This window comes from Periplaneta americana, chromosome 12 (genome assembly GCF_040183065.1).
Source record: "Periplaneta americana isolate PAMFEO1 chromosome 12, P.americana_PAMFEO1_priV1, whole genome shotgun sequence".
Classification (NCBI taxonomy): Eukaryota; Metazoa; Arthropoda; class Insecta; order Blattodea; family Blattidae; genus Periplaneta; species Periplaneta americana.
In genome coordinates, this window is record NC_091128.1 from 154,113,223 (window position 1) to 154,127,722 (window position 14,500).

At 34.5% G+C, this 14,500-nt stretch overlaps 1 protein-coding gene across 1 annotated transcript; it reads right to left on the reverse strand.

The window, feature by feature from the left end:
- Positions 1–8,297: 8,297 nt before the first annotated feature.
- Positions 8,298–13,817, reverse strand: LOC138711031 (uncharacterized). Its single transcript, XM_069842319.1, has 2 exons — positions 13,720–13,817; positions 8,298–10,034 (listed from the first exon to the last, which is right to left on the reverse strand). The coding sequence occupies exons 1-2, from the start codon at positions 13,729–13,731 to the stop codon at positions 9,090–9,092; spliced, it is 957 nt and encodes a 318-aa protein (XP_069698420.1). The 5' UTR covers positions 13,732–13,817; the 3' UTR covers positions 8,298–9,089.
- Positions 13,818–14,500: the final 683 nt, after the last annotated feature.

Sequence of the window (14,500 nt, forward strand, 5' to 3'; positions counted from 1 at the left end):
TATTTTACATACCAAGGACAAATACTGAATCCCACAAAAATCCCCCAGTTTTCCAAATGTTACAGTTATAAAATAAATTACATCCTCATCCTAATGTTGATATTTTCAATATGAATTTCTCTAGATACGGAATTATTTGTTAGCATATTTTACAGAATATTGTTATTAGTTAATTTGAAGCTACTTTCACACCTTCTTTCAATTTCTCTTTTTTTCTTTCTCTTATTTCTATTTTGTGCGAGATTGTGAGTATTTGCTTGGTTTCCGCACAAAACCAATCCGCGGAAAGTCTAAAATTCCACATTCACTATTCCCAACCTAACACACATAACAATTTCCCTCTTCTTACCGCTTAAGTGACATATTGATTTTACTGCTTTAGGCTCTTAACATATTATTTTTAGAGACGTTCAATATAGTAATAATTATAAATTGGAAACTTACCACTGCAATTTCACCTAAATTGCACTGTTAATTATTGTTTTTAAATATTTGCAAAAATTAAGTAAACTCTACAACTCCACTAAAGTTACTGCATTCGTGATGCAAGTAACATTAAGGAAGCCGTGAAAAAATCAACAAGATTCCAGACTCATCATAGACTGGGGGAAAAAAGACAGACGTATATCACGGCCTGCTGGAGTATAGTAAACACAGAAAACATTTTAAAGCAACAATGTTGAAGATAGATATTTTTGTTTTGCAAATTTGCCGTCATTGAACAGAAACCAAGATGGAGATTTTATTGCATCTAATTAGAAATTCCCTTTCAGGTATGTAATAAACTATCTTCGCACAAAACAATGTACGATACACGAGCGGTATGTTTTCTTTCAATTCTCGGAAATTAAAAAAGCTCAACTACGTTTCGCTTTTTCAAACTTTTCCTCGAACATGAAAACTTCAACATACCGCTCTTGTAACGCATATTACTATTGCATACCAAGGACAAATACTGAATCCCACAAAAATTCCCGTTTTCCAAATCTTACAGTTATACAATAAATTACATCCTTATCCTAATGTTGATATTTTCAATATGAATTTCTCTACATACAGGATTATTTGTTATCATATTTTACAGAATATTGTTATTAGTTAATTTGAAGCTACTTTCACACCTTATTTCAATTTCTCTTTTTTTCTTTCTCTTATTTCTATTTTGCTTCAGTTTTTAATAAGTGTATATTTCCTTCTCCTTGTTTATGTTTTATAAATTAATTTGTTAGTCGTGAACATTGTAATTGGGCTTTGCCTGTTATGTTCAACAACAAATGAATAAATAAATAAATAAATAAATAAATAATACATACATACACACATACATAAATATATATATAAATACAGTCACGAAGCTCAATACGTGGTAAATGTGCATCCATAGATAGTTGCTAACCACTAGGATCGCTAATATCGCCTCATTACAGACAATGTGAAATAGTACCGGCACAATCTATTGTTCCTGGCACCCTCACAACTCAAGCTTCGTGACTGTATGTACTAGACTGTGGTATTATTGTATACAGCTCAGAAGCCATATCAGTTATAGTAAAGTTGAGGAACGCCGATTAAACAGAATGACTGAAACATTAGGCTATTTATGGAAGTGCAAATTGTATTCAGACAAAATCAAACGTACATGGATTGTGTTTTAGTTTAGCGCAATTGATAGAGAAACATAAAGAACTTAGGAGTAATTTAGAAACATTTATTGATTTTTTAAAAAGTCTTTGATACAGAAAATTGATTTAAACTCTGATTTGTACTACAGACAAAAGAAATATCACAGTATTTGATTAACTTAATTAGACGTATACAGTGGACTAAAAGAAGGCGCAAAATTAAAAATACTCTATTTTCGGAAATAAGTAACATTAATTTTTAATAAATACACTGTTGGAAAGAATAGACTTTAAAGATTAGCAGGGCTTTTATTATGTTTTTTTAGGCCTAATTAAAATCTTATGAAGGTCAGTACACAATGATGAGAAAATTGTGGTTTTTGAAGACAATTTATTACTTCAAAATGCAGAAACTGAATATTGGTAAAAATTAATAATAATTAAACATAAGTTAGACCGTTCGTAGATAGCTGCAGTAACTTGACTTCAAACTACAGTACAGCAAAAATATAGATAAACGAGGTAGTACGTTATGGAGTACAAAATTTGAATGGACCATTGTTGTGTTCCAGGACCACAGTTATGGGACCGCACTGAAAGTCATGTTCTAAAACTCTATATATATATATATATATATATATATATATATATATATATATATATATATATATATAATTTAAACTGGTAATGGAAATTACAGGAAAACGGCTGAACGGATTTTAATGAATGACTCCTCATTTTGAAGCTTGGCATCCAAGGATTTTCAGAAAAATAGCAACTTTCAGTGAAGCGTTAGTTTTCCTACATAATTTTCCTATTTTACAAAATCCATCTTTCGTCAATTTTGAGAACTAATTATTGCATTTCAGAATAAAACAAAACACACACTACAATAAACAATAAGCTATTAAGCGAAGGCCATGACCTGCAGGATTGCTGACATATTTAGAGTTCAAATTCAATTGGTTATTAAAATCTTCAAGACTTACTAAAATAATTTGCAGGTCCGATTTTGCGGTGTGTAATTTTCCGAGTAAAGCTGTTAATGGATATTAAAATCTACAAAACTTGAGGTGGTTTGATGACATTATTACCATTAGAAATGAAATATTGTTATAGTTAATACCATGATGTGACTATTTTCATTAATTATACATATTAATCCTATATTAATGATATGAAAGTGAAACGTTTTTGGGGTTATATAAGTAGCTGTAGAGAATATCTTAAATTAGATCTTCATTTCTATAATTTACTGAGTGGCGGCTACAAAACTAACGTAAGATAATATTGTTAATAAAAATCAAATATTTTTATAGTTCTTATTAATCAAGTGGGGTTGGGTCTTTTTCATGTATTTAATGGCGGTGTAGTGTAGATATTTATATGCGTCATTCTCTTCAGTATTGGCTCGAGAGAGCGCAAAAATTACAGTTCCTAAGGAAAGACCAAAAGGTATTACTAATTGATAAAATAAGAGGCCTAAAAGCCTACAATCGACAATAACCTGAAACAGCTATTACTTTACTCCCACATAAAAAACTCACTGATCGTCCTGACATTGTTACTTGCGTTTTCGCGTTGAAACTCAAAAACTAAGGTGGATATGTTCAAGAAAAAGTATTTGGCATAAAAAAAAATTATTCAGAAGAAGTATGTTTCATTATTATGGAAGCAAATAACTTCCAAAATGTGTAGTATTCTTCATTGAAAATGAAACTGGAAAATTTTTATTTAAACGTCTACTGAACTTAGTTTGCAGCATTTGCTGCACAAGCCAAGAGTATAACTTTATGTCGACGGTAGGCCCTAAAAACAGCAGCAGAGCAATGCGTTCCCAAATAATACTAGATGCATGAGGGTGGACCTGATAGCGTGCAGCAGTTGCTGTGTACATTTTCACGCGATGGTACCAGAAACGAATTGAAAGCGGCGTAAATGAAGATGAAAAAGAGAAGGGCGGGGAAAGAGAAACCTTGATTGGCGATAGCGGTAGAAGAGTGGGAGGAAAAAAAGTCTTCTTCCGAGGTGAGTTAGAGGAAATGTAAAAAGTCCGCTGGAATCTCACGTACGCTCAATTGAGAATGGACTGCTGACACTGCAGTGCCACGCACAGCTTTTTCCTCCCTTGACCATGCGATCGCGTACGCTATGCAGATGTTAGCCGCTACGTTTTCTGATAAGCAATTCGCCTTCGCCCTTTCTTTCGTCCTACGGAATTTATATTTAAAACAATATTTCTGAAGAATTTCAGTTTCTGAAAACTGGGTATGTTCTTTAATAAAAATGTAATAATGCTTAACCTCTGTGAGTTGTATTTTTCTTTTAAATTATAGAAGTCTAACGTTAAACTATTAGTACATTATGCAACGAGCCTATAATGATAGTAATTGAGACGCGAGTATGTTTATGAAACGAGCGCAAACTATATAAGTTGAGCTATATATAATCATAATTTTCCTTACTGAGTGTACTTAAAAATATTGTATTCATTGTACTGCACTATTTTATTACTACTATTAGTATTGTTATTACTATTAGGCCTGTTATTATTATTGTTATTGTTATTAATATTATCATTATTATTATTGTTATTACCATTATTATTATTATTATTATTATCAGTAATTCTTATTTTTTTATACTTTGTATGCGTCATTTATTTTTGACCTGCTGTTCACATTATTATGCTTTTTTCTTTCTTTCTCTATGTTATATATTATGTCTGATTTCTTCTTACTTGTTATTTACATTTTATTATTATTATCTTATTCAGTTTTGTGTGTAAAATTGTAGTGTACTTTGTAAATTTGTAGTGTTTTTGTAACGCAGTTTTTTCTCCTGGTTGAGTGTTAGAGAAAGCCGTATGGCCTTAACTCTGCCAGGTTAAATAAATAAATAAATAATAATAATAATAATAATAATATTGTTATTATTATTATTATTATTATAAGTATTCATATTATTTTTATCTGACTTAGGAGCGGAACTGACCATGTGCAATAGCTCGTAAATTGTGAGATGTGCGCAGACGCGAAAGTATTGATTTTTTCTGAGAAACAAATGTCGACATTGAACTTGATATAATCTAGAGAGTAAAATAAACATTAATCTTGACATAACCTTGAAATTGAATTAGACATTGAAAAACGAGATGACAAATTGAATTTATTTGAATATTATTTACAATTAACGCTAATTATTATAGTAATAGATCTAGTTGTCTTTCGATTGCATATCTAAGAATAATCGATACTTGCGCTTTCATATTGCTACAATGGTACTTTCTGATTGGTGGAACACCTGAACTTTAATGAATAGGTGTACTTTAATGAGGTCCATTAAAGGGCTGCTACCAGGTGTATATTTACTACATTTCGGCATGGTCGAGCATAAAAATATTTACTATAGGATGAATAGGTTTGTAAACGTCAGAATTTTTACTTCTTGTCAAGCTCTTACTTTGATGAAATTTTGTTTTAAAACTAGCACCTTAGTGCGAAAATTTCGAGGTACAAAACAACTACAGTAATGAAACACGAAAAATGACTTATTGTTTAAAATTTAAATTGGTTTTGGCCTATCCGACTACATATCTAGTAGATGAGGTTTCGATTATTCCGCAGGGAAGTGGAAACACATCTCCCATCGTAAGAAAAGAAGTTATTTCTTTGTGTTATACACTTTAGTGTTATCTTATGTATTTTTCTTGCACAATGCTGACTAAATTATCAGAGAATTTCAGTTCTTGTAAATGCCTAATGGTAGTCAAAATTCTTACAAGGATTGAAGGAAGAACGAGTCAAAGAGCCCAAATATTGAACTGCATGTTAATGTTGATGATGATGATGATGATGATGATGGTGGTGGTGGTGAAAATTCATTTTAAAAGTCGCGCTGTTCTTGCATTTCTTTCTTCCCTCACTTATAAGTTATATTAGTTCTATCTTTCCTATGTTGCTTTTCTTTAATTTTTCATTCCTTTATTTTCCTGTTCTCTCATTCCAGTTTTCTTAGTTCTTGCTCCTGTCCTTAGAGACATTTTCAACCTTATACGTAGATACGGTATTTTAGAGAGACATGTGGGAAAACATCCGTGGTATCTGGTGAGCACAACACTGCTCCTCCATACAATAATCATTGTACCAGTCGTCGCATGATATGGTAAAGCCATTTCATTAAGTTGACAAGAAATTGTTTAATGTTTTCAATCCATAAAAATAATTATAAAAAGCTTAAAACTAAAGGTTATTTAATCCCAAAATAGAAAAAGAGAAAATAATATAAATTTAAGTCAGCGGTGTATGGAATGGAGGGGAAAGGAACTGGCCATCATATCACATTATCTCCTGGCTTAATTGCCTCATGAGTGATGCCTTATTGGTGCCACTTATGAGGTTCGAACCAGTCTTCGGACAGTTGTCTAAACAACAAAAAGATACTCTGTTGTGTACCGTGAAGGGCAAACGCCTCCTGCTAGAGGGAAAACTCTAACTTTTCTAACGCGGTAACCTAATCCACGTTAGAAGTTGTACTTGATTTTGTATTGAACTTTATTTTTGTGGTGAGTTTTTAGTTCATTGTAATGTCTGATTGTCTTTGTGTCGCTGTATATATGCATATATAATTGTATTATCAGTAGGCCTACTTGGAGATATCTTGTGCGAGGTATATTCTGTGATTCAGATTTTTTTTTTACTACGAAATTCACATTTGAATTTATACACTATCTACCAAAAAGTAATTGGGCACAGTTTTTGTCCCTTTAGAACCTCGTGGTACCACCTCTTGTTGTTATAACAGCAGCCACCATGTCAGGCATGCTCTCCACTAGTTTGTGTAGGATATCCACTGGAATGCGTCGCCATTCCTCTTGCAACATGGCACTCAGTTGGACAATGGAAGTTGGCCCCATGTTTCGGCGGCGGCTACTATGCAGTGGTATGCAGACAATAATGTTCACCGGTTGGACTGGCCTGCACAGTCTCCTGATCTCAATCCCACTGAGCACCTCTGGGCCGAATTGGACCGGCGATTGAGGTCTCCGGAGATGCGGCCGAATTCCATTGTCCAACTGAGTACCATGTTTCAAAAGGAATGGCGACTCATTCCAGTGGATATCCTACACAAACTAGTGGAGAGCATGCCTGACAAGGTGGCTGCTGTTATAGCAACAAGAGGTGGTACCACGAGGTTCTAAAGGGGCAAAAACTGTGCCCAATTACTTTTTGGTAGATAGTGTATATCTGAATATATTCCTAGACTTGAAAGATTTAAGGAAGGTGGGTCTAAACCATTAATGATCGAAAAAGATCGTGCTGAATTATTTCTCAAAGAATAACGGAAGAAATTAATTTTCGACGTCATATTTGTACTAGCTTTGACGAAATCAATTAGTCATTATTTTGAAATATATTAGTACATTCTTTTAGTGAAAACTGCAGGGCTAAACACCTATGTAGCATTAAAACATAAGAAGAAACTAACATTGGTCTTACATATTTAAAACTACTTAGAACCTACAGCTTTGTATTCCAATCTTAACAATTTTTCAGTTTTCCATCTGACTTGAATACTTTCAACACAATTACACTTACAGGATACTGGAGAAAATTATAATGTTCTACATAAAATTGTATGTGCCAGTAGATATGAAAGCATAAAATTCTTCAAATCAGAAGATACATTTGAATTTGTTTAATATGCATATATTATAAAATAAATAAAATTTTGTAAAACATTAATTGAATATTATGCACATGACTTAAAAAAGAAATGTCTGTGTACTACTATGTCATGCTATGCAATGATTAGAAATATCAGAAAAAGTTCCAAGACACAGATATGGAAAAATGTATTTTCTGACCTTGAATAAAAGCTTTATCAATTTTGTTACAACTTTATTGCACCTTACTGTTGCTTTTTTTTTTTTTTTTTTGTATAGCTGAAAAACATGAGTTTTCATTTATCTTTAAAATAACTACTATTTAATATTCTAGTACAACGTTTTTCTTAGAAACATAATATAATTCGTCATATCAACTATCGGTATAATTCACAGTCTTTCTATTATTATAAATGTGATTGTTTACATCTAATGGTATATTTTCCAATGGTTAAGTATATTTTATCTGGCTGTGTTGGTACTACTGGTGTTTTAATTATACACTGCAGAAGATATTCAACAGTCTATTCTCCCATGGCCTGCAAGAAAACCGGACATGAACAAAATTGAAAATCTGTCATCTATACTGCAGACGAAAGTGAACAAAAAGAGGCTTACTACAAAACAGGGACTCATTTAAGCACTGTCTGATATCTGGCTAAATGATGCTGATATTCAAAGAAAGTTTCAAATTTTGGTTTCCAGCATCCCTGACAAAATCAACGTGTTAATGAAGAATAAGGAAATGTTCACAAAATGTTAGTAACTTCCATACTCTATTTTCCGTTCATTATTTGTGTGCAAATTACATTTTTGTTAATTATTTCTGCTGATAAATACAGCTTTGTTGCACATATGATTAATTCTGTCTATTGTCCACGTCTGTATTTTGATTATATTGCTATTTTAATCGCTACTACATTTTTGTTGTTACTTGAAAAGTATTTTAATCATTGCCTTAACCTTCTTTCATACAATTATAAGTCAGTATGGTGGATTAAAAATGCACATTATTTTCACGTTCAGTTTAATTTATTTTCTATAAAAGTTGCATGTTCTGTACAAAAAAAAAACATAACATTATATACAAAGCACTCGTGCTTAACAGAGGTATAACAAAAAATAGAAAACAACAACAAACAAAACAAAGTGTACATGAAGTCATGTTAATGTGGTGGCGACAATGAATACTACGAGGTGCGTGACTAATGAGGAACCGTTAATGGAGGACGCGGTCTAGCTATATGTTGGATTTGTAAACGCGAATTATGAAATTCTCTGATGGATTTTTCATGCACAACAATCGACTTTCAAGATGAATGAAAGCTACATTATGTGACATAGGTCTTTTTTAATTAGTCACAGGCAAGTATCTTTGTTGAAGCATATGTGCAGGCACAGAATCTGCTAAAATCACAGATGGACTAGTCGGTAAACGAATATATGATGTTATTATGAATTTTACGACTATTTTAATACATGAAATTGAGTATGAAAAAAAATGTACTGCCTGTGTGAAAAAGCTTCATATGATTTGAATATCAATCTACAGAAAGGAACCAACCCATTATATACTGGAATTAGAAATGCATTGATTGAAGTTCATTTTAAATAAAAGCTATTTCAAAATTACTTTTCATAATATAGATTACTTTTGTGATGCTGTCCGAAAACTGTAAAAAATTTAAATAAATATAGAATATGATACGAATTAATTAAGTTTTTCTAACATTGATGAATTGGTTACTTCATGCAGAACGTCATCCATATTACAGACAGATCCGTTTGTGGCCAACTCAGCTTCAGTGCCAGGACTCTCCGTGGTGTTTCTTGGGCGCGTGGTAGATGTGTTTATACACGGGGACGTGCACGGGGTAGGGCTTGGGTACAGGTACAGGGACGTGCTTCTCTACTGTCACGGGGTAAGGTTTCTCCACTTCTACTGGATATGGCTTCTCCACTGTCACCGGGTACGGCTTCTCAACAGGAACGTGCACTGTCTTGACTATCTGGACCTCCACGGGCTGGGGAACCTTGATGTGAACAGGGAATGGTTGCGGGAAGTGCACAGGTATGGGTTGAGGGACGGCCACAGGGATAGGGTGCGGGATAGACACGCTCTTGATTTTAATGATCGGGGCGGGAGCGGGTTTATTGATGTGGATGTGTTTCGTGATCGGCTGCACGCCTCCTCCGTGACCTCCCAAGTCACCGCCTCCATAACCTCCGCCTAGTCCACCTCCGTGGCCTCCGTCGAAACTGGCGCTCGCAAATCCGCCATGTCCGCCTCCTAGATCACCACCACCGGCGGAGTGTCCTCCGTAACCGCCGCTTCCTCCTCCGGAGTGTCCTTCGAAACTGGTTGCAGCAGCGTGTCCTCCGAAACCTCCGCCACCTGCACCATAGCTGTCACCACCAGAAAGAGCGGCATGGCCACCGCCGCCGCCACCGCCACCAAGAGCGACGTGGCCTCCGCCGTATCCGCCTGCATCTCCATGGCCGCCGCCGACGCCGCCTCCGCCATAGCTGTCTCCTCCGAAGGACCCGTGACCTTCGCCTCCCCCTCCTCCGGTAGCTACTCCGTAACTGTCACCGGCCTGCACGGAGGAGTAGCTAGTGGCACCGGCCTCGTGCCCTCCGTTGCCTCCGAAGCTGGCACCAGTCACCTCGCGTTTCTGCGCGGCCTGATCTCCTTCGCAGAGAACCGATGAGAAGAAGAGGACGGAGGCCAGGAGTGCCGCGGATACCTGTGTGCAAATAAATCAGCTCTCACCTGTTGCTCTCTCTGCCTTCTTTACGGCCATTCGAACGTCACACTCGCAGCCCTAGAATAAAGTCACAATCACGGAAAAAGCAGCCCTACTTCACAATGGAGCGGGGTTATTTCTGTCGCCAGAATTACAAAGAGCTCGTGTTCAAACCAAGGGGCAGGCGGAATTTTCGTCTTACTATAAACTTCAGCACGGCTTCGGAATCGATTCAGTCTCCTATAAAATTGGTTATCGGGTCTTACCCAGAGAAGAAAAACGAACGGGAGCAAAACACTGGAATCTATTTCTCTGCTTATTGTACGGTTTAATAGGATCCGCCACTATCTCCATGCATACGTATACATTACTTTTTATTTATCATAAACCAATTTTGCAAATGTTGCTTCATATTTCTGTTCACAAGAAATAATAACAGATAACGCATAGTAAATTACTTCTTTATCTACACTTAACATACGCAATATAAGTCAATTTGAAACAGAATATTACAAAATAATATACATACCGTCCTCACGTTTCTGACTTCCTACATAAAATAGTTTTAGTTCAGTCAAGATTGTTGTAAGTAATGTTACATAAATTAATTAATATTCCTAATTGCTTCAATTCCAAGCCAAAATGATTAAAATCGTGCTCTAATACTTATTGTACGATATTATGGGTATTATGTTGATAATTAAGCACTAAGAGCAACATATTTCCTGAACTGAGGGCCTGTGGTTCGAGACTTTGTAAGTTGCACGAGGTGTATTAATTATTAATAATTCCCGAATTGGATACAATAATTTATGGCTTTCTTTTTTGCTAGAAAAGGATATAAATATTAATATATCATATTAATTTGATGAATGTTTGTCAATTTTATATACGTCAGAGTTAAAAATGAAGTTACTAATGAATGGTAACTAGGGAGTTTGTTATTAACAAACTGGTACAAAATGGATCAATGTAAAATTGCTCAAGAACTTTGTGAATTTGGCTACAGAAGCTGAAAACAAATTATTACCTGAAAAGTCTAAAATTGTTTACAACAAGGAATACGCTACGTTTGTGCGTTGGATGAAAGATGAGCTAAATACTAATTCGTGTTTCATTTCTTTATTTTATATTTTATTCATTTTCAGAAGTTGTGTAAATTGAAAACATTACTCTCTTACAATAGACTGTAACTATGGCACCGCGAGGGCGTAATGTACTGCCATATACATATCTCGTATCCAAGAAGTAAAACTATTATAATGTATAAGTAAGATATAAATTAAATTAATGAACATTTATTTATACCCAGAAAATTGACTTCGAGTAAATTCCAATAGTACTATCAAAACAACAAAAAGTATGTAGAGACGCATCATACAAATATGTACTGCATTTCCCTATAGTAAGACACTAAAGTTTCGAATGGACTCTGTGATATCTATCCACCTTATGTGGTACATAATATCTTATGTCAATTTTCGGTTTATTCCTTTCGAACTTCGTTTAACTCCTTTCAATGGGACGGCGACAAACAGAGTGAGACAAGTGGTCTGCAGTCAAGGAGCTCACATACATTATTTCTTATATCCCAAAACATTGCAAGGACGCTCTCGCGTACTTCCTAATTGTTATTTCTCTCTTTTTATATTTGATTTATTTTGATCTGAATAATGATAGTGTGAGGGAAAAGATTATTAATAAAAATATTTTGTGTATGTTTTAATCACTGAAAAATGAATCTATTTGCAATAACCTTATTAGACGGTAAATTCGGTCTTTCCAATTTGTAGTTGGAGTACGCAGTTTAAAATAATATGGCATTTTTCAGCAATATATAACTGCTATTTAGTCTACTATTTCGCTGAGAGATGTAAGACTTGCCTACAGTTAAAGAAATGTGTAACAAATTGCATTTGTTATGAAATTTATTTATTTATTTATTTATTTATTTATTTATTTATTTATTTATTTATTTATTTATTTATTTATTTATTTTATTGCTTGTATGATTTGAGGCTTTCTCGGCGTTGGTTAGCTAATATGTTTTCGCGGGATATCAGCCGAGTTAAGATTTTGGAATGCTCCAAGCTTTCGACTGCTATCTCTGCAGCCATCTTCGGGGAAGTAATGATCACTTTCCCGCGAAAACATATTTTATTGCTATTTATTTATTTTAATGCTAGTAAGTTTGAAATGGATACAAGTTAATAAATACAATGAAAGATAAACTAGCCCACTCCTGAATGAGCAAGACTCGTGCTCAGGAGAATATTATTAGAATAATAGAATTTTAATTTATTTTTATTTGGTATTTTTCATTTATATCTATATCTGTGTCCTTCATTTAGGTAGTATCTATTTGTTTTTTTTTTATTTTTTATTTTTAATTTGTAATTACATTTGTATCTTGCATTTGTTTCTGTTTCATCTCTTTTTTCATGTTATATGCAATTCTGCGTTTTTTTTAACAAATCTGTACTGTCTATTGTAATTGGGACTTTGCTCTGTTATAGACATAAATAAATAAATAAATTATAATAATAATCTGGCACATATTCGTTGTTGTTAATTAATTGAAATATGTTCGATGTATTTTATCGCATGTTAGAAATACAGATTAAATAGGAACAATAAAAGTATATAAATTGTATCATAAAATGCTGCTTATACAGTATAATTGGAATTAAAAGCCACTGTTTTAACATTAATGAAGGTATCGTGAACACTGTAATTCGCGACTACTAGGTAACTCGATTTTTTTTTTTCCTGGTTTGATTTCTCAACATCAGTAGAAAGCTTAGAGATCCATTATGTTTTAAAAAAAACTACGTAGCATTGCTACACAGAGAGACAATAGGTTGGGTCAGCAAAAACTGTTTTCAAATTATCTCAAAACATTAGAATGAGGGGGGGGGGAATGGGAGGAGAAACTTTAAAAGATACGTGAAAACGTGTTTTTCCGAGGGAGTTGGGGCCGATAAAAATTGGATATGAGAGCTCCAAGCCTGTTGGCCACTTATCTCACTTCGAGTTTCGCTGTTCCACTGAAAGAGCTCTATAACATTGTACTGGGGAAATGTCGAAAGTGGTCATAACCTAATAGCCACCACATAAAGTCAAAATATTATATTTTCAGTTTATTTATAGCACTGGACGCAGAAATAATTATTTCTAACAGACAAATACGCAATGTATAGAAGAGAGAAATTGGGAGCCAAAAGAAATGACATAAAATTGTAATAATCGTCGAAGAAATCATAAAAATTAATCATTATTATATTTGTCCACAAATTACATACCTGTTAATCTCTTCCTATCGTTAAACTACAATTACAACTAAACTTATGTGGAACTTAAATGCCACGTAAAATTAATAGATATTTCAAGGCTAACTCATTAATTAAACACTTTGAGCGAATTAGAGAGAAAAAATGTAAGGGCATTTGAATAAGAGCTATAGGTATTTAAGGCAGCTACATAATATGCTTGATGATGATGATGATGATGATGATGATGATGATGATGATGATGGCGGCTGCGGTGATATTTTGCAGTTGTTATCAGAAGCGTAAAGATTTCACTTAAAAATCACACACATGTCTACCCCTGGCGTCCACTGGGAGGCGTCCCCTGGTGATGCTATTCTCTGTGGTGAGTGATGATGTCCCAGCCCTTTACTTACCGAAGACTTCATGCTGGTGAGGCGTGCTTTGTTCAGTCAGCTTGCTGTGAGCTTGCAACTGACTGTGCAGCTGTTGAGAGATTGAATGCTGGTTCTGGGATGGGAAGTCCTTATTATACCCCGTTGTACCATTCTCCTTTTACTTTCACTGGCGCATTTCACTTTCCGTATCTACCGCACAGTTGCTGCACCAGGGAAGATTAACAGTGCATGGGCAGCCTGACCATAGGTGGGGCCTCTGCTTGCAGGGTTCAGAGCTAACATGTGACCTGCGAAGGAATGCGTGGTAAAGTAGGTTGAAATTATTTAGCCTTGCTGGATGGAACAGTAACTTTTCCCCTATTAAGGAATGTAGAGTTTAAAAACGTCCTGTTTTTGTTTACACTTTAAAAATGCAGGTGATTATTTGTGAATATTTGACGTTTTGTAAATCCTTAATAAAAATTTGGTGTCATTACAGAAAATAAATTTGCTCTTGTATCAGCTTTCTATGCTGGAGGCATGAACTTAATCACTGATGGTTCAAATTAAATTTGTCCCTGTTTTTAGCAATACGTATTGAAGCAAAATTTTTCGGAAACGTAACGGATACAGAGGCAACGATGATGACTGATTATGGTCCAATGTAATAATAATAATAATAATAATAATAATAATAAACTTTGCTCTAGAGTACTCCATTAGGAAAGTCCAGGATAACAGAGAGGGCTTGGAATTGAACGGGTTACATCAGCTGGTTGTCTATGCGGATGACGTGAATAGGTTAGGAGAAAATCCACAA